Source organism: Westerdykella ornata, assembly GCF_010094085.1.
Source record: "Westerdykella ornata strain CBS 379.55 unplaced genomic scaffold EI97scaffold_4, whole genome shotgun sequence".
Lineage (NCBI taxonomy): Eukaryota > Fungi > Ascomycota > Dothideomycetes > Pleosporales > Sporormiaceae > Westerdykella > Westerdykella ornata.
Window position 1 is genome coordinate 53,342 of NW_022986854.1, and position 18,410 is coordinate 71,751.

Sequence of the window (18,410 nt, forward strand, 5' to 3'; positions counted from 1 at the left end):
TGTGTCGGAGTAGGACGGATCCAGTGCGCTTAGCGTCAAAGACAAACGCACTCTGTCGCTACATTGTAACCTTTGGTATGGTTGCTCTTCCTGTGTCGTCTCCTCCCTTGATAGCGAATGTTTGTGACGCTTCGGTAAGAGCACCCGGTCAAAGGAATACAGTGTTATGTCGTGCGACTGGCTCCTCCGACAAGGTCCTTGCAAGACCACTCTTGGAGTGACTTGAGCAGCAAGAAACGGCGAGATAAGGGGAAACCCACACTCCCTGACAGAATGGCGCACGTCGATCAAGAACAAATAATCATTCATGGGTATCATCTCGATGCGCCACCAATCCCTAACGCCATTTTTCGCAACCAACACGCCCTGAAAATCCGACGATGCAGTTTCAATATCATTGCTCAGATTCTCCAGCCGTGGTGCCGTCGTTGCCGTTCCTGAACACGGTTCGAGTACGGGCGATACGCCTTGTTACCCTCAGCATACGAGGCAGCTTGTGACTGGGCTGATAACCACATTCTGTTGAAGTGTTGGATGTCAAGATCATCGTGTTTGTCGGAGGCGACGGCCAGTGATTCGAAAGTTGTGAGAATGGGTTGGGAGAGAGTTCCCTATTTCTGCCGTCTCTTTCTGGTTGCGTACACAGGCGTCTTGGTGACGTGCGACGCATTCCTGTTTACACTCATCGTAGTCTGTTGTCGATTGGTATGTCTCTCTGTCAAGGTGAAGCTTTCGACATTCGTCGAGGCAGGATGTGGCGGCGAGGAGCACCTCTCGCGGACTCTCTTCCCCGATATTGCTGCATGGGATGGGTGGCAAGGCATGTGGTTGGAGAAGTGATCTGAGTGAGGAACTGATGCAATTCGTTGCTGAAGGGAAGTATGCTAGACTGTGGTAGAGGAGAGCGCAGATGCCGAGGAAGACGAGGAAAGGTTGAAGCCAGGATCGTCGAGGTTTTAAACTGTTCATGGTCGAATAGAAAGTTGAGAGGAAAGAGGCCGGCGTGAAAGGCGAGATACCGAATGAACAAGGAGATTCTGGGGAGGAGGAGCAACCACTTCCGGATGAAACGATGGGGGGAGAATGACTGGGGAGAGTGAAGAGGCAAGAAGCAGAAACATGATGCATTTCACGTCTCTCGGATTCCTGAAGCCATACGAGACCGATCTGCGGTCATCGTCGTGAAAGCACCAGCCATCTCAGCCATCCCAGGAGCCTGGCAAGAGCAGGACTTTTGCATGCCCTACAGCCAATCCTCTCCGCTAAATTTAAGCCAACAACTCCCCTTGGCGCTCGTATAACTGTTTGGAAATCTCCCGAGCCCGTTTTGGGCTGAACAAGTTCGCGGGCATCCGCCGTGGGCCAATGAGAAGCATCTTCATCCCCTTGGCTTTACAGCGCACGACCGTCTGACGAGAGGCTTGCCCTTAGCTAAGATTCCCATGCTTAGCCCCAACGCCTCGTACTTTATGAATCCTCTGTGTTTCATCGTCAATCCATTCGTTAGATTGCTCAAAGAGGTAGCCATCGTCGGGGCCAGGACAGACAGGAATTTTTCTGCTTCAACTTGCTGGAGAAATATTCACAATCATTATTGTCCTGCCGTCCGAGGATGTGCGACACCGAAGAAGAAGGATGAAGTATTTCGGCCATCGATCCCTTCTTTATGTTAACTGCCAGTCTAGAACGTTTATTTGCAGATCTTGGGTGGATCTGGGGGTCGGAGATAAAGGGAAATTTGTTTTCGTCGTGACTTGTTGGAGCACACTGTATGCTTCCCGTGCAGCCCAGAAAAATCCAACAAATGGCTCAAGCGGCCGAAAAACGGAATTTGATATCTTGCACTCCTACAGAGAGGAATTTTGAGACAATAAATGAGCACATGGGCTCCGACAAGGAGACCTTGCTGTTGCGTCAGGTATCGTACATGCTTGCAGGAACAACCTTGGAATGCATACAAGTAGCTGGCCAGACCGAAGGTGAGACAATACAAGTTCTAGAAAGGCAAACAAAACTCTATGTAATAATGCTTTGAGACTCCATAGTCGTCAGTTGTTAAGACCACGAGATCCTGGAGAGCTGTCAGCTAGATGGCTGCGTCGCATGAATGTGTCCACGTACGCAAGCATGATTCCCGCACCCAGGAAGATAGCGGCAAACTGAGTCAAAGTCTTTCTGAGCTCCTTTGCTTTATCGGGTCCGGTCTCTAGAAGTTCTGGGATAACGGCCACTGTTCCCACATACAAGAAGGTGCCTGCAGTAAAGGGCAACAGAAGATCGCCCCATTGGAGACTGGTGCCCAGAAGTCCCGGGCTGTTAGCATCAGCAGTAGCCGAGTTTCCGCCAAACTCTTGTATCGCAATGCCAATGCATGTTCCAAGGAAGGCCCCAATGGCCGTGACGAACTGCGCGCCCATTGCAGCTTTCTTGGAGAAGCCAGACTGGATGAGCAAAGCGAAGTCGCCCACCTCATGAGGGATCTCATGGAAGAAGACTGCGACCGTGGTGGTTGCGCCAATAGTGGGCGAGGCATAGAAGGAAGAGGATAGAGCCAGTCCATCAGTGATGTTATGGGTGAAGTCTGCAATCAGGTTGAGATAGCCGCCGAGCTTCACGCTCGCATTGACCTCCTTTTCACTTCCCGCCACTTTGGTCTGCTTCGATATAGCTCCATTTCCAGCTGCCTTGCGCGCGCGAAGAGCGGTCTTTTCATCTTCATCGATGCCAGAAGCCTTTGCAACTTCGCTCCCGACCTCAGGAGCGTGGCTGTGTGAGTGATTATGGCCACCCTCATGACCAGTTGCAATCCTCAGGCCCTTATCCATGGCCACGAAGGTGATGAGGCCAGCAAGGATCGCGGCACCTAGCAACAGGTTCTTGTTGGGCTCAACCATGACGAATTTGACCTTGTCATGCTCATCCTCGCCCAGGAAGATCTCCGGTAACAAGTGGAATAACGTGTCTCCCAGAAGTCCACCCACAGCGAAAGCGACCATAACGGAGAGGGATGAGGGATCGATGTTCGGCGGACATAGTGCAAGGAGGAAGTTGGGCGGGCCTGAGATGTAGAGAGTAGCAAGCAACGCGTTGACGGCAGGAGAGCCAGGGAAGAGGGCGGCGAAGATGTGCGAGGTGATGGACGACGTTTCTGGAGTAGAGGCGACTTTCTGTTCATTCAGAGCCTGGACAACAGCGCACTCCTAATCCGAAGTTAGAACTCTATTCCTGTCAGACCTCAGCGACTCTCATACCTGCAGCTGCTGTGTGATATCTCCTAACGCAGGCGCGGCGCCTTTGACATTGTCTTGAGCAGGCGCTGCGGCGGCACACCAGGCCCAGGCCGCCAGTACTGTTGATAGGATAGCGAGGGTCCTGCGCCGGCGGGACAACATGGTACTGGTGGGCGGATAGTGGTGTGTATATAAATGTGGCAGGGTATGAGGATTATTCGGGGTTGGGCATTTACCGGACCTTGGCATTTGGTATGAACGATCCTACAATTGCAAGTACATATCTACAAGTACAAGTACACCAGAGTGCCGACTTTAGCATTCTTATCTGAGATGGTGGAGATCACAGAGCTATACCTCCAGCACAAGTCTATCTTCACTTGTATATATATATCCCACCCTATCGAAATGAAACTACCTAGGTAGGTTTCGCACTTGGTCGGTCCAGAATGGACAGGTGACACTGCCACGGCCAGCGATGCTTTGGCGGATTGAGCATGAGGAAAGAGCAAAAACTCCACCGCAGATGGGATATCCCTAGGGATAGAACCATACCTCTTCGACTACTATGTACACAGTCCAAGGTGTGGATTGCGCGCGGGGAGAGGCGCCTAACCTAAAATGACATGGTACGCCAAGATCGAAAAAGTTATGGATCTGTGAATTACAGCACCACCCACGACCGCCATCGACGAATATTTGACCCCTTGTTTCACAACCTTGATCTCTGGGTAATCATGGGTCGCGAACTTCAGAAGAAGAAGAACAAATCCTCAATCCCGAAGCGGAGGCACAAGCCCAAGTCAAAGAAGAAGATCCTTGCGAATCCTATCATTGCAGCCAACTGGTAGGCGTGCCCGTCTTCGCTGCACTGTGCTCACTCGGGCTGACCAAGGAGCTACATAGGAACCAGAAGGAGACTCTCTCACAAAATTATCGTCGACTAGGTCTGACCGCACGCCTGAATCACGCAACTGGTGGTACCGAGAAGACCATCAAGCTGCTTGGCTTGAACGACGCGCACTCCTCACGAGCCGATACCGCAGCGGATAGCACAGCGAACAAACTCAACATTGTCAGCAGACCGCCGGAAAGAGCAAATATAGAGGAAGTTCAGGTCGAGCGTGACCCGGAGACGGGCAAGATCATACGCATCATTGAGGACTCCACGAAGCGGAAAGATAACCCCCTGAACGACCCATTGAATGAACTGGAGGACAGCGAGGGAGAGGAGTGGAATGGATTTGCCATGGTGCCTGAATCAGGGCCCAGCGACAATCCCGTCATCCAGCAGCTCGAAGAGGCAGCTCGGAATGGCGCAAGAAAAGCACCCAGAACGCAAAGCCAGCGAGAGGAAGAGTGGATTGAGAGGCTCGTCGAAAAGTACGGGGACAACTACAGCAAGATGGTGTGGGACCGGAAGTTGAATCCGATGCAACAGAGCGAAGGCGATCTTAAGCGTAGGATCAAGAAGTGGAAGCAGACGCATGGCAAGGAGTGAAGGATCCCATACTCTGCTTTGCATTCTCCACAGCCAGGAGCCACAAAAGCGTTCGAGTTTGCCAGTTCAAGGTGTACCGGCATTTCGAAGATAATGTCCATCCTGAACAATTCCTGCATCTAGAGGCGCCACTTCTGAGCTACCACAGTAAGCGGTTCTCTTGTTCAGTCCAAAGTCTTTGTCTGAATGGCCACTCACAGGGATGGGGTACGGCCGAAGCGGCCGTTAGGACCGACATGATTCTGCTCCCATGACCAACATGACGCAATGCCCGACGGGAACGGCCGCAGTTGCTGAGAATGGTCCTCCAGGGTTCGGAAATACGGATCCATAAATTTGGTCTTGATGCGCCGACGACGATGTACAACTATGCACCTATCATGGCTGCTGATGTGCGCATCATCAATCTCAGGGTAACTACGATATTGTAATTGCTCCTCAGTCAGAATATACCACGGCGGCGAACCACGCCTTGCCAATCCCTTCAAACGTTCCCCATTTGTCTCCTCCACAACCCATGCCAAGGAGCCCGAAAACGGGCACCCTTCCAACCATACAGTACACCGTGCATGCCACCAGTAAACTAGCTCAATCTCTGAATGGATGTCGGCACCGTTTCGCCCCTCGAACTAATAGAGCTCTGACTGGCTCCACTGGCTCGTAGCTTTATTCCATGACCTCATGGACATGAGACCAATGTCACTTCATCGTCTCGCGCTATAAGTGGTGGTTTTACTCTATTGCTTGACCTCCCCTCCCTGTGCTCATTATCGCATCACCGTTCTGGCATCATGAAGTTTGCAAAGTTGGGCCGCCCAATGGAGGCGTTTCGCCGTCGCAACTCAGTACCGAGTGCCATGACGCCGTGGGAGGCAGAGGTTGCTCAGCAGTCAGGCCTGGACACAAGTCCTCTTCCTCGCATAACAGGCGCAGCTCTTGCGATGGGCCTCCTGGTTTCTATGGGTAAGCTTTTGCCTTTGTTCAACTCAAGCCATGCTGCCTATACTCACTTTCGCACAGGCGGTATCGTCTTCGGTTACGACACTGGTCAGATCTCTGGATTCTTGGCCATGACCGATTTCAAGGACCGGTTCGGCCAACGTACTCCTTCCGGCACAGCATACTTCTCAGTCGTCCGCTCTGGTCTCATTGTGGCCATCCTCTCCATTGGTACCTTGATCGGAGCACTCGTGGCGGCTCCCATCGCAGACAAGATTGGCCGCAAACGCAGTATTATCTTCTGGTGCGGCATCTTTTCGGTTGGAATCATTGTTCAGATCACTGCCACCGACAAATGGTACCAAATCATGCTTGGCCGTCTTGTGGCTGGCTTCGGTGTTGGGGCCTTGTCTCTCCTCGTCCCCATGTACCAAGCAGAGACTGCACCCAAGCACATCCGAGGCGCCCTTATAGCGACATATCAACTGATGATCACATTCGGTATTCTTCTTGCTGCCATATTCAACTACGCTGCCGAGGAACATCAAGCCGGAAAGGCCGCATCATGGCAAATTACTCTGGGTATAACGTTCGTGTTTCCATCCATGCTCGCTTTTGGCATGCTATTCTTCAGCGACACACCTCGTTTCAATTACCGTAAAGGCAGGATTGAGCAGGCCAAGCGTACGATGATGAAGGTGTACGGGGTGGGCGAAAACCACTTTGCGATCCATACTGAGCTCCAGGAAATCAAGGAGAAGCTCGAAGCCGAGTCTGTTAAAGGCAATGTCGTCAAAGAGTGGCTTGGTATGTGGAAGGCGCCGAAGATGGCCCGGAGGTTATTGATCGGAATGGGCCTACAGATGTTCCAGCAACTGACAGGGTAGGTAGATCTGACTTTAATGGGGCCATGGCTAACATTGGCAGAGCGAATTATTTCTTCTATTACGGCACTACCATATTCCAGGGTACAGGAATAAACAACTCCTTCGTAACGCAAATGATCCTTGTAAGTCCGCAAGTGTCTTGAGTCAGTCTGATCTAACGGAGATGCACGGAATGGTATCAACTTCGGAACCACCTTTTACGGCTTGTACATCGTCGAACATTACGGACGCCGTAAGTCGCTGATCGCTGGCTCCCTCTGGATGTTCGTGTGTTTCATGGTATTTGCCTCCGTGGGCGCATTCTCACTCGACCGGACCACCCCCTCGAATACGCGGAGTGCATCCATTGCAATGATCGTCTTTGCATGCTTCTTCATCTTTGGATTCGCCACCACTTGGGGCCCCATGGTCTGGGCTATCTGTGGAGAACTGTTCCCCAGCAGGTATCGCGCAAAGGCCATGGCCCTGACCACTGCGAGCAACTGGATGTGGAATTTTTTGCTTGCGTAGGTTTCTTTGGCGCCCTTCGTGTGTGCGACTCTAGGCTAATTCGCACGTCATGGCAGGTTCTTCACGCCCTTCATCACCAAGGCAATCAACTTCAAATACGGTTATGTGTTCGCAGGATGCAATCTCGTAGCCGCTTGCATTGTCTACTTCTTCGTCATTGAGGGTAGGGGTCGCACGCTCGAGGAACTCGACACCATGTACCTGCTCGGAGTGCCACCTTGGAAGAGCTCTAAGTTTGTGTTCCCGAGTGACGAAGAGCTGGATGAAGAGACCAGGAAACAGGTCGCTGAGGCGAGGAAGGGGTCGCTGACGGGTGGATCTATGCGCGGACGGAGAGGCTCTTTGACCCTTCAGATGGATGGGTCAATGCACCCTCAAGCGTTGAAGGAGAAGAGGAGGGATGAGGAAGCGTAACGGTGCGAGAGTTTGGAATTTGGGTAAGTATGTATATGTTTTGACGACGAAGATTGGTATCACTGGAAATTACTACACGACTGCTTATGACTCTCTATGACGATGCGTTGGGCATCGGTGTTAAAATATGGCTTCTTAAGACTTCAAGGTTGGATTGCCTGTTAAGTGTCCATTCCGTATGCGTGTATTATAGTTTCATATAGTTTCACCCTTTGCGAACGCATAATGATGGGCGTCTGGAATGAGTCTGGAATCCTTGTATATACACACGATCTGCAAGATTTGCAAGGTGTAAACTATTTACTTCGTGAAGACTGCGACACCCACGACACCGACACCGATGCCGAAAAGCACACAAGATCTACATGTCTCCCGCATTCCACCTCCGTTTCGCCTTCTTAGATATGCACCAAGTCTCCGTGAGCGATGACTTGTCAAGCGGCAGAGATAGACCAAAGAACATTACCAGGTGTCAACTCGGCCGAACATCCACGTGCTAAGTATATCCCCGGGCACGTGGACTTTCTCGATTCCCTTCCGGCCCAGGGTATTTCAACAGCCTTCTCGAATATGGTTCAGTTAAGTGAGGTGCTATCCAAGCTGTGGCTTACGATGGTATTGCTGCTATATTAAGACAATACGTTTCAATGGGCCTGAGATTGAGCGAGCGTGTCTTTGACACCTATTTGCGGCCAAAGCAGAAAGCTCCACATAGATTCGAGGAGGACAATGAACTCTATTAAGTATTGTCTCCATTGACGCAAGTCTTTGTTCTGTCTTTATGATGGGTACAAGCACCCTTCCTTTGTGGCCCGCGCCGACATCATTATATACAATACCGCAATGTTTTCCTCAAAAGTTTTCGGCAATCTTACTCCCCCAAGAACAATTTTTTTTTTCATGATTTAGATCAGTATGCCGAATGCTTGGAATCATTTTCTTCACTCGGTCAAGGCGGCCCTGCGTGCCAACGGACCGAGTCAGCACTGGAGTAATGGTGAGTATACCCAGATGACAACAATTCCTTCGTCTACTCTCAAAACCTGCGAATACAGAGCTGATACTTCACAGACCAGATAGTGCAGACGGCATCATGGCTCTGGCATCACCCTGGTGTCGACAGGACGCCGTTCGAAAATGCAGCTGCAGCTGGGGCTAGCAATCAGAGATTGCAATTAAACTTCGACCTACCAACAAGAGCGGCGACCAAAAAGGAAGCCAATGCAGCAAAGAAAGCAAGAGCGTTGGGCCAGAACATTGACGCGCTTCCGGGATTCCATATAATTCCAGCTCCGCCTGCAGGTGCTCCTCCTCAATCTGCCCAGCCTCCACCGCCGCCACCACCTCGTCCTGCTCCTGTTGCTCCTGCTGCTCCTACTGCTCCTACTGCTCCTGCTGCTCCTACTGCTCCTACTGCTCCTGCTGCTCCTGCTACAGCAGCTGCGCCAAATGCCCAGGCAGAAGTGTACCCATGGTCTTTCTTTCCAGCCCGTCCATGGAGAGAGACCCTCGGGCCGTCAGACTACATGGAACGTATGTGTGTGAATCCAAGGTATGATAAAACCAACGAGAGACCCGGTGAACTGCTGGGAAATGAAAGCGACCCGACCGACGAGAGATGGGAGATGACGCGAGATCGCACTTTCCTGCACTCTGGAACGCAGAGAGGCGATGGAGTGCGACGCTGGCATGGTGCTAAGATGCTAGGCAAAGGCGGTTACGGTCGGGCTGGGCTCTGGGTTCGCACTAACGGCAGTGGGAATATCCTAGAGGTAAGCATGCGTCCGGAAGGTTGCAACAAGCAAACTAACAGACAGTTTGATTAGCGGATGGTGATAAAGGAATGCATTTGGTCTGGAGACCAATGGCATTCCGCAAAGAATTGGCTGGATCGACTCCCTCGCGAAGTCCGACTCCATCAGCTTATAGAAGCAGGAAGACGAGCGACAGGAAATGCACCGGAATATCGTCATGTTGTTGAGGTGTTCGGGCACAGGCTTATGATGCACCACCAAAGATACAGGTTATACATGCAGTATGCGCCCCACGGAGACCTTCATGACGCGCTGCGGAAGATTGTAAGGCCGTATAGTCGCAAAGATCCACTGGGACGCAAAGATCGAGAGTATGATGACGAATCGTACACACCAATGGAATTCATCTGGTACTTCTTCTCGCAGCTGGTGGACGCTTGTCTGGTATTGCAGCAGGGAAGCGTAGGTGGGAGATTGGACGGTTGGAAAGGTATCACGCACTGTGACCTAGGTAATTGGAACAACGTACTGCTGGCAGAGCCCTTGGAAGGCGAGATTACCAACTACAGTGAGTACAGTGAGGACAGTGAGGGTAGCGAGGACAGCGAGGACAGCGAAGAGAACGAGAAGAGCAACAACAGCGAGGAAAATGTGGACGGAGAGCAATCCAAAGCAACGGTAGGTATCGCATGTTCACTAAAAAAACATGGCTGATATGCTGACTGTAATCACAGTGGCCTACGTTCCTTATCGCAGATCTAGGTTTTTCGTTCCATGAATTGAGTCCAAATAATACTGCAAACCCCCAAAACAACGACAAGGGAAAACGCAGCCAGAAGGACAACGCCAACCCCGACGGTAACGCCAACCCAAACATCTGGCAAAACAACAACGTACCAGACCCCGAACACAACGACAACCCGTTTCTATGGAAGTTGTGGAGCCCAACTCTAGGGGGGGGTCGATATCCTCCTGTAAGTCTAACCCATCAGTTCCCATGAAGGAGTGACTGACGTTGTACTTAGGAAATGCAGTGGAAAAGTACTACTCGAATCGATGAGAAGTCGGATGTCTGGCAGATCGCGAGTCTTGTTCACATGTTGATTGTCCATCACTTTCCCAGACGAGAACATGCAGGTGACCTGGGACCCCTCACTGAAGATACACGCGAATGGACATATGTAAAGAGGACAGGGGCGGGAGATAATGCCATACGAGTCGAGACAAAGGAACTTCGCATCTTTGCCTGTAAACACACCCACGCAGAGGACCATATACTCGTGAAACGTAAAAAAGGAGAGCCGGATTTTGATCTCGTCAAATACGTCTACCCCCCGGAATTAAGACAGTTAGTGGCAAGATGCCTGTCTTACGACAAAGATAAAAGACCGACTTTGGCCGAATTGCGGGATCTGATCGAACCGCATCGAAGAAACGCCGACAGGCCAGAGGTGCCTCACTTAATCATGAAACGGGATAGGCGGTTCAGAATAGGAAGAAAATATCGGCCTCCAATGGGAATGTAGGTTTTCGACCCAGAAACGCTACTAGAGAAATAGAATAGGTAAGACGCAATCTTTCGCAACTTGTACTAACTATTAGAAGTTCGTTAGAGGTATATGTATTCACCCAGTGTAAGACATTTGCCGTGCCGCGGGCAATCAACAGCAGAGATTTTGACACGCACTTGAACCTTTGTTTTGCATTTTCAATATGCGTTGAACTAGGTTGTAACCCTAACAGATAACATTTGTATATTTAGGGTCAACGCTTGCAATTAGTAGGCTTTTCCGAACACTTCAAAAGAACGGGGTCTGGTACCCTCCTTCCCGGCCCCCTTCATTCAGCATACGCCCCGTCAACCTGTTTCCATTCTGTCGACACAATGGTGAAGATATGCAAAATCACAAGCACAAAACATCCCACCCAGTTTAGTCGGTTCATTGGTAGTTTAAATGTGGATATTTCTATTCTAAAGTTGACATGACATTCATCACTTCGTGTAAAACGTACTCATCCTATACTTCGTCTCGCCCTCATACTGCGCCAAGTCCGCAAGAGCCTGTTCCCCCTCCCGAATAATCGTCTGCCGTATAGCCTCGCTCCTGGGCGTAATCTTGACCTTGAACGGCTGAGGCCGCATATTCAGCCCATTTCTACGCACGTTAGCCGACTCTCCCCTCCGCAAAATGCGTGTTTAAAGACTTACGTATAAGCAAAGATATCCACCGGAATCTCATTCCCCTTCTCGTCCACCGCAGGCTCAATCTTGAACCCCCACAACAACCTCGCAACCGTGACCCACGTCCCCTGCTCCGCCAACGCCTGTCCCGAACACACCCTTCTCCCCCAGCCAAACGTCATGTAGCCCCTCTCACCGGGAAACGGTCTAGAGGCCTCGTCCCCCTTGAGGAACCTCTTGGGATTAAATCGATCCGGCTCGGGGAATTCACGCTCGTTATGGTGGATCGCCCACACGTTCCCCTGCACCCACGTCATCTTGGGGATGAGATACCCGTTGTAGTAGTCATCTTGCACGGGCGCGTGGGGCTGGCCGCCGATAATGGCAACGCTGCGCCAGCGGAAGACTTCCTTGACGAAGGCGCGCACATAGGGGAGGGAAGCGTCGTCTGTGAAGGTTGGGGAACGCTCGGAGCCCACGACCCTGTCTAGTTCTTCCCAGGCCGGGAGGAGGGTTTCCGGGAAGGCGCGCATGGCGAGGATGGCGGTGATGAGGGTGCTAGAGGACGTGTCGGAGCCGGCGCCGAAGAGGTTGCCTGCCAATGCGGAGATTTCTTGTGGGCGGAGGTTGTATTGAGGGGCGGCTTTGAAGAGGTGTTTGGCGTAGCAGTCGTCGTGGCCCGGTTGCGTGGCGGCTTCGTGGGCGAGGGAGTAGAAGAAGTCCTGGCCGCGGTGGGATCCATTTTTTCGGCCTACACCCCGTTTCCAGGGGGCGATAGCGTCGGGGACTTTGGCGAGAACTGGCGGTGGAAGTTAGAATATACCGACTCCTGTGAGATGGCTCAGTGAAGAAAGGTGGACCTACTCGGAAACGTCTCCATCAACATCGGAAACGTCTTCCCGGGCACATTCAGATCCGCCGCCAAATGCATCACCTGAATCACCTCCGTGATAATCGGATCCTGAGGGTCGCCCACCCTTCGCCCAAACCCAATGATACTGACCACGCTCGTCGCATATCTTTCGAAATGTGCTACATAGTCCTCTGGGTTCTTCAATAGATCATAAGCCACGACTTTACTCTCGTCGTTCTGGAACGAGCGGTATCGCTGGACTTGCTGAATGCCGACGCCTTGGTGCATGAGCTTGCGTTGGATGCGGAAGCGGTCACGTTGGGCGGGAGTCGTGGTGATCATGTTGACCAGGTTGTTTTGGCCGGCGCGGAGCTCGGCGAAGACGACCATGCGGGGACGGGAGCTGGAGTGGTATTAGCACTGGGTGGCTGACTAGACATGTTGTATATACCAGTAGATGCCAGCTCTCTTGTCAAGAAGCTCGTTGGCTGTCCAGGCATCGTTGATCCAAACGGTAGGGTGACTGGGTGGGTCAGTATTCTGATAACGCTGTCTGGATTCAACTCAAAGAATACCGTCCTATCCAGAAGGTTATGAGTGGGTTGTTGTATTGCTTGGAGAGCTTTTCAAAGTATAACCATGGCTTCTTATCCGGGAGGGAGAACGTGTTGCCGATGATGGGGAGAGGCAATGGACCCGGAGGCTTGAGCTCAGTTAGCCATACCGTTGGACTGGACCTGAGGAGAGGCTCACCATTTTACTCCTCAAGTAGAGCATCCGTGCATAGTCTGCAAGCACTGCGGCAACAACAGTGACCACGAGGGCCATGATGACGGTCCCGGTGCCGTACTTTGATATGCCATGTTGTACATAGTGCAAAGGAAGTGTTCCAAAGATCTGTTCGACAGCCATAGCTGCGACCTGTTGTTACGTTGCTAGACAAGAGAAGTGCACGAACTGAGGATACGAAGTCAAAAAGGTTCAACAAGGATATGATGGAAGTGCAACCAAGCTTCTGAATGCATGTCTGTCCGGCATATTAAGAAACCAATCACCTGTGCCCTGATGGAAGACCTAAACGTGGACACGGGAATTACTCTATTACTCTACCTGGTACCCCACATCCTGGTGGTGGGGCTTAAGTCCGTCCGTCCTACTGTCTCCAATTCCGAACTTCCGATCCTCATTCCGAGGTCTACGAAGCGGAAACCTTTGCGATGAGGTCGTCAGCCACCTCCTCCGCATGCTTCTCTGCATCAAATCCAAAGATCCACTCCTCCCTCGGCATTTGTATACTCTCCGGGTTCTTCTTGACCTTTTCCCAGTCGGTTTTGTGCCACAGATCTCGCGTCGTTTCCCCGGTCTTCTGCACTTTGCGGACGCGGTCATAACGGATTTCCTGATATGCTCGCAATGCGCCTCTGATGTTCTTCTTGCCTGCCCTCCGCAGCACCACAGCCAATGTAACTCCATCTTCCAATGCCTGCGTTGCTCCCTGTGCACTCGTTGGTAGGAAAGGATGTGCAGCATCACCGAGAAGACATATCCGCCCGTGCCCTGGAGCACTGCCGTAGCCAGAAACCCACGTAGGCAAGGGGTCGCGATAGACGAGTTTCCAGTCCACGAGGACGGATTCTGGCGTCTTGGAAACAATCTTCTTGCACATTGGGTCCCATCCCTCAAGGACCTTGTACACGTCTTTGAGGTAGCCTGGGAAAGACCAGGACTCGGCGATATCGGCTTCATCGCGGTGTGTCAGGACCCAGCAGCAGTCGGAGCCGTTTTTCAGGGTGGAGAAGAGGAAATGTACATCCGGTCCTGTCTCTTGTGTCAGCATCTGTATGCTTCAAAGTAACCATCTGCGGCCGCGTACCAATCCACCCGTTAAAGGTGTCTCCGTTCTCACAGAAGTGTTTTGTCTCCGGATCCGCAATCATATCCTTGTTCGAGAACCATGCCCTCCAAACAGCGTAGCCGGAAGACTTGGGCTTATCTTCATATCCGAGGACGAGGGTACGCGCCTTGCTTCTCACGCCGTCGCTTCCTACGACGACATCGCCCTCAATCTTCGTCCCATCTTCCAGCACAATCCCCGCAGCCTCTTCAGTCTCCCAGTAATTCTCTACACGGTGCCCAAGGTGAATGGGAATGCCCAGCTCTTTTGCGTAGTTGAAAACAATCTCATGCAATTCGCCTCTGTGGCCATTGAAGTTCGGCGCCGTTGGATCTTTGGCCGCAGTCTTCTGATTGATCACAATCTCGCCCGTGTCCCACTTGTGGATATTGAACCCGTAGCTTGACAGATCAATGGACACATCTCGCATTTTCTTCACAATCTCGCCATTGGACCACCGGTAGAAGATGCGGCCTGCATTGGGTCCAAAAGAGATGATATCGCCCAGCAGCTTGAGCTCGGGGAAAGCCTCATAAATGACTGGAGAATGGCCTTGCCGTTTGCATTCAATGGCCGCTGTGAGACCGCCGAAACCTGAAGAATGAATCAGCAAGATGATCATTGATGGAGAAAATTTCCTCTGGCGCTGTACCCGCTCCGACGATGATCACTTTGATGCCAGTCTGCGGCTTGGTCCCATTGAGCTCTGCCATTGTCGGGAGTTTGCCGGGTAGAATCTTTGCGCGAAGGGGCATGGGAATTGATGTGAGAGGTATCTTGTGCTTTTGCAAAACTTGGAAATCGAGAAAGCACAGCTGCGACTTTCAATATGCAGGCCCTCTCTCCTTTCCAGGGTGTGGGGCTCCGCGATCCCGGTTTACACCAGAGTCCTCGGCCGGGGTGCTGATTTGATTCTCTCCTGAGTCTGGGAGCTTTGTGCTATGTCCGCACTGCCGGCGTGGGTAGCTTCTCCAGCTGCTCCCGAGGTCTCGAAGGTGCCGCTTGGGAGCATCGTAGCCCGGGAACACGGGTGTTGTGCCTAGACATGGTGGGAGCGGGGTGGAAGCACATTTGCCGGGCTTTATTTGCGGCGGTAGACCTGTACAGTTGACTTGTGGCTGGTGGTGCGTGGTGCGTGGTGGTGAGGTGTTCGGATGAATCGCTGCGATGCCCCACATTAAGAGAGTCCCCCGCAGATTGGTGCCCCGCACTTGGTTTTGGAGATCACGCTAGCTGGTTTCGGTTTAGTATTCACTTATGGTCTGTGCATGTGTGTGGATAGCATAGTATGTATACATTTCGATTGTATATGACATGAGGAATTCTGGGAGACGTCTCAGTTTTTGTCGAAATAGTATCTCTACATTGACAGCTTGTGTTTTACCGAATCCCCTGGACTCGTCAGAATCTTCCATACTCAAAGATGTCAGTGTCACACCCAGAATGGGGTCAAGAAACCGGAGGCCTCGAGGTTGCTAAGGCGCTCGCCGAGCGCATCAAGGGGAGGAAAGGTTCGTGTGACGGCAGCTTTCTGTAGTAGCAAATACTAATAAGCTGTAGTCTTGATCACAGGCGTCAGTCCAGAGGTGGGTCAACCAGTTCAAAGTCAGGGATTCCAGAGCTGATAGCCAGCAAGTCAATCGGATCCTCCACCGCGCAGGCCATTGCATCACAATCCCCTGCTCTTCTCATTCTGGCATCTCGTACGCAAGCCAAGCTGGACCAAGTCGCCGAAAAGCTCAGAGACGCATATCCCGCCGTGGCCGTCCGCACCGTTGCCCTAGATCTCGGATCGCAAGAAGCCGTAAGAAAGGCTGCGGCTCAAGTGTCAGAGATCACTGATCGTCTTGACATCCTCATCAACAATGCTGGCTTGATGACCTCGACGTTGCAACATACGGCCGAAGGCATCGAAGCCCAGTTTGGGAGCAATCACATAGGCCACTTCCTGTTTACCAATCTGCTTCTTCCCCTGTTGCTGAAGTCGGCAAAGTCAAGCCCGCCAGGAGCCACTCGCGTGATCAACCTGACAAGTCTGGGACACCGTCTTAGCCCCATTCGGTTCCATGATTACAACTTCGAAGGGAAGCCGATTCCAGATGAAGAGAAGCCGCCGGCGGACATACCAGACATGTTCAAAGGCAAGGAGGGGGAGCCATACAATGGGTACATATCGTATGGCCAGTCAAAAACCGCAAATGTGCTCTTCTCGGTTGGTTTAAACCAGCGGTTAAAGAAGGATGGAATCGTGAGTTATGCGGTACACCCGGGCTGTAAGTCGTGCTCGAAATATGGATATTTGGAGCCGATGCTAAAAAACTTTAGCAATATGGACGGGTCTGAGCAGAGATCTCGACCCGGATGGCGAGAGCACAATGCGTAAAACGAGTCCATTCTGGAAGAATCATGATCAGGGAGCTGCGACCACCTTGGTTGCAGCATTTGATCCGCAGCTTGACGGTCAGTCCCGAGTCGGATTCGGAAGATGCATACTAATGTATAGGACCAGAGCCGAAAGCTGTGTTCCTGCACAACTGTCAATACTGGGAGGCGACAGCACCGCATGCCACGGACCCGCAAATAGCAGAGAAGTTATGGGCGCTTAGCTCAAAGCTGGTGGGAGGGGAGCCCAGGCTATGAATGAGGCTGCGATGCTGCAAGATTAGACAAGATAGTACTCGATAGGAATGGAAAGGATTTCCAACACCTCGAGCGAAGCGAGTGCAAGAGACATGTCATCCATTCTGCTCGTGTATACCTTCAACTGCGGTTGTCGTCCCTAATTTGTGAAAAGCCTCTCCCTGTTGTGATCGCGTCGTATTTGGGCAGGGCGATGGCTGCAACAGGAGGAGGCTTCTCAGAAGAGCTCGGGGTGGGCGTGGTAACTGAGGCGCAGCAGTTACATTCAGGTAAAGCAGCTATTAGCTCTCCATTCCCGGACTTCTCTGTGTATAATGTTAATAAGTACAAGTAGTACAGTAGGTACCAGAGGAGTAGCAATCATGGAGTAGCAACGGAGAGGGCAGTTCGCATGACCAGCATTAGTGTCGTCATCGTGCGCACGGGCCTCTTGGCATTGCACTCCGCCTGCTCAAGCCTCACAGTCCCTCACCCCAGCCTCGTTCCAATCTATGAATCGTCCAGGAACGCCGACTCTATACAGTGCCTCCCCCCCTACCGCTGTATACAGTATACAGTATACCTCGTCACAGCACTCGCTGCAACAGCATTCAAGATGAGGTTTCTTGCCGTCGTCATCTCCTCCCTCTGCGCACTCTCCGTTGCCGCCTCATGGATACCCGGCCAGGTTGCCATCAGCGAGGACTACAAGGTGCCAGGAGACAATCCTCTGCACTTCTGCGGAGATCCCAAGGATGATATCTTGACCATCGAGAGGGTGGACCTGTCACCTAACCCGCCCCAACCGTAAGAAGCCTGCCGTCAAGTCTACCCTGTCTTTCTCCTTTGCAGATGTTTGGCTGTGACTGCTGCTAATGCACGACTACAGGGGAAAGACCCTCAGTATCAAGGCAAGCGGCGACTTCAAGGAGAAGGTGGAGGAAGGCGCCAAAGTCCACGTCCAAGTCAAGTACGGCCTCATCACCCTCATCAACCAGGAATCCGACCTCTGCGATGCCATCTCCAACGTAGACCTGAACTGCCCGCTCGACAAGGGAGAGATGAGCTTGACCAAGGATGTCAACCTCCCCCAGCAGATCCCACCTGTGCGTATATCATCTGCACACTCCACCATCTCAACCGCTGACAACGTGAAGGGAAAGTACACTGTACTGGCCGACGTATACACCAAGGATGGCGACAAGATCACCTGCCTAACGGCCACCGTCCAATTCACCCGGTAAACATCTCCAGCCGGCAGCACGAGAAACTCGCGGGAAGTGCAAATCTGAGACCACTCCATAGATCATTCCAAGTTGGGAGCCGGAGGTTCAAGCTGTCTGGCCCGGGTGTAAACATACTGCAGGACCGGATCCATAGGCGAGACGAGTTATAATGGCAGGGCTCTTGTTTAAGACGCATTGTCTGGGGGAATAATGGCATGTGTTTGCATATTTGTTGGGTATTAGCGATACGTCCATACCATACCAAGGGGGTTCACGAAGGTTCACGTCAATAAGTCATGGTATTTCCAAATCCACGAAATGATTGTGTCGTACGACATCTGAAACATGTCGTGGTCATAGTGTCCGGATATCATTGCAGCAGCCACCACGTTCACACCCAC

At 51.9% G+C, this 18,410-nt stretch overlaps 9 protein-coding genes across 9 annotated transcripts; 5 read left to right on the plus strand and 4 right to left on the minus strand.

Annotated features, from left to right (window-relative positions):
• Positions 1 to 492: 492 nt before the first annotated feature.
• Positions 493 to 1,450, minus strand: EI97DRAFT_214486 (uncharacterized protein). The gene has a single exon (XM_033793803.1). It carries the CDS (start codon positions 1,126 to 1,128, stop codon positions 544 to 546), a length of 585 nt encoding a protein of 194 aa, XP_033656131.1. The 5' UTR covers positions 1,129 to 1,450; the 3' UTR covers positions 493 to 543.
• Positions 1,451 to 2,055: 605 nt separating this feature from the next.
• EI97DRAFT_456059 (putative ZIP family metal cation transporter) lies at positions 2,056 to 3,392 on the minus strand (the record flags this gene model as incomplete). Its single annotated transcript, XM_033800696.1, has 3 exons — positions 2,056 to 2,071; positions 2,122 to 3,200; positions 3,252 to 3,392. 3 exons carry the CDS (start codon positions 3,390 to 3,392, stop codon positions 2,056 to 2,058), a joined length of 1,236 nt encoding a protein of 411 aa, XP_033656132.1.
• Positions 3,393 to 3,967: 575 nt separating this feature from the next.
• Positions 3,968 to 4,731, plus strand: EI97DRAFT_372755 (nucleolar protein 16; the record flags this gene model as incomplete). Its single annotated transcript, XM_033795367.1, has 2 exons — positions 3,968 to 4,077; positions 4,137 to 4,731. 2 exons carry the CDS (start codon positions 3,968 to 3,970, stop codon positions 4,729 to 4,731), a joined length of 705 nt encoding a protein of 234 aa, XP_033656133.1.
• A 791-nt stretch (positions 4,732 to 5,522) lies between these two features.
• On the plus strand, positions 5,523 to 7,481 carry EI97DRAFT_456061 (MFS monosaccharide transporter-like protein; the record flags this gene model as incomplete). The annotated part of the gene is made up of 5 exons (XM_033800697.1): positions 5,523 to 5,694; positions 5,752 to 6,553; positions 6,598 to 6,638; positions 6,721 to 7,063; positions 7,124 to 7,481. The coding sequence occupies 5 exons, from the start codon at positions 5,523 to 5,525 to the stop codon at positions 7,479 to 7,481; spliced, it is 1,716 nt and encodes a 571-aa protein (XP_033656134.1).
• Positions 7,482 to 8,396: 915 nt separating this feature from the next.
• EI97DRAFT_499215 (uncharacterized protein) lies at positions 8,397 to 10,761 on the plus strand (the record flags this gene model as incomplete). Its single annotated transcript, XM_033802597.1, has 5 exons — positions 8,397 to 8,478; positions 8,553 to 9,253; positions 9,308 to 9,913; positions 9,970 to 10,209; positions 10,261 to 10,761. The coding sequence occupies 5 exons, from the start codon at positions 8,397 to 8,399 to the stop codon at positions 10,759 to 10,761; spliced, it is 2,130 nt and encodes a 709-aa protein (XP_033656135.1).
• A 423-nt stretch (positions 10,762 to 11,184) lies between these two features.
• On the minus strand, positions 11,185 to 13,331 carry EI97DRAFT_430868 (cytochrome P450). Its single transcript, XM_033797796.1, has 6 exons — positions 13,024 to 13,331; positions 12,846 to 12,973; positions 12,722 to 12,793; positions 12,282 to 12,673; positions 11,445 to 12,216; positions 11,185 to 11,391 (listed from the first exon to the last, which is right to left on the minus strand). Exons 1-6 carry the CDS (start codon positions 13,180 to 13,182, stop codon positions 11,229 to 11,231), a joined length of 1,686 nt encoding a protein of 561 aa, XP_033656136.1. The 5' UTR covers positions 13,183 to 13,331; the 3' UTR covers positions 11,185 to 11,228.
• On the minus strand, positions 13,305 to 15,318 carry EI97DRAFT_430870 (FAD/NAD(P)-binding domain-containing protein). Its single transcript, XM_033797797.1, has 3 exons — positions 14,817 to 15,318; positions 14,144 to 14,758; positions 13,305 to 14,088 (listed from the first exon to the last, which is right to left on the minus strand). Exons 1-3 carry the CDS (start codon positions 14,875 to 14,877, stop codon positions 13,466 to 13,468), a joined length of 1,299 nt encoding a protein of 432 aa, XP_033656137.1. The 5' UTR covers positions 14,878 to 15,318; the 3' UTR covers positions 13,305 to 13,465.
• A 165-nt stretch (positions 15,319 to 15,483) lies between these two features.
• Positions 15,484 to 16,804, plus strand: EI97DRAFT_413284 (NAD(P)-binding protein; the record flags this gene model as incomplete). The annotated part of the gene is made up of 5 exons (XM_033796786.1): positions 15,484 to 15,675; positions 15,719 to 15,750; positions 15,801 to 16,444; positions 16,509 to 16,624; positions 16,674 to 16,804. The coding sequence occupies exons 1-5, from the start codon at positions 15,588 to 15,590 to the stop codon at positions 16,802 to 16,804; spliced, it is 1,011 nt and encodes a 336-aa protein (XP_033656138.1). The 5' UTR covers positions 15,484 to 15,587.
• A 595-nt stretch (positions 16,805 to 17,399) lies between these two features.
• On the plus strand, positions 17,400 to 18,027 carry EI97DRAFT_372478 (uncharacterized protein; the record flags this gene model as incomplete). The annotated part of the gene is made up of 3 exons (XM_033795354.1): positions 17,400 to 17,590; positions 17,673 to 17,889; positions 17,941 to 18,027. 3 exons carry the CDS (start codon positions 17,400 to 17,402, stop codon positions 18,025 to 18,027), a joined length of 495 nt encoding a protein of 164 aa, XP_033656139.1.
• Positions 18,028 to 18,410: the final 383 nt, after the last annotated feature.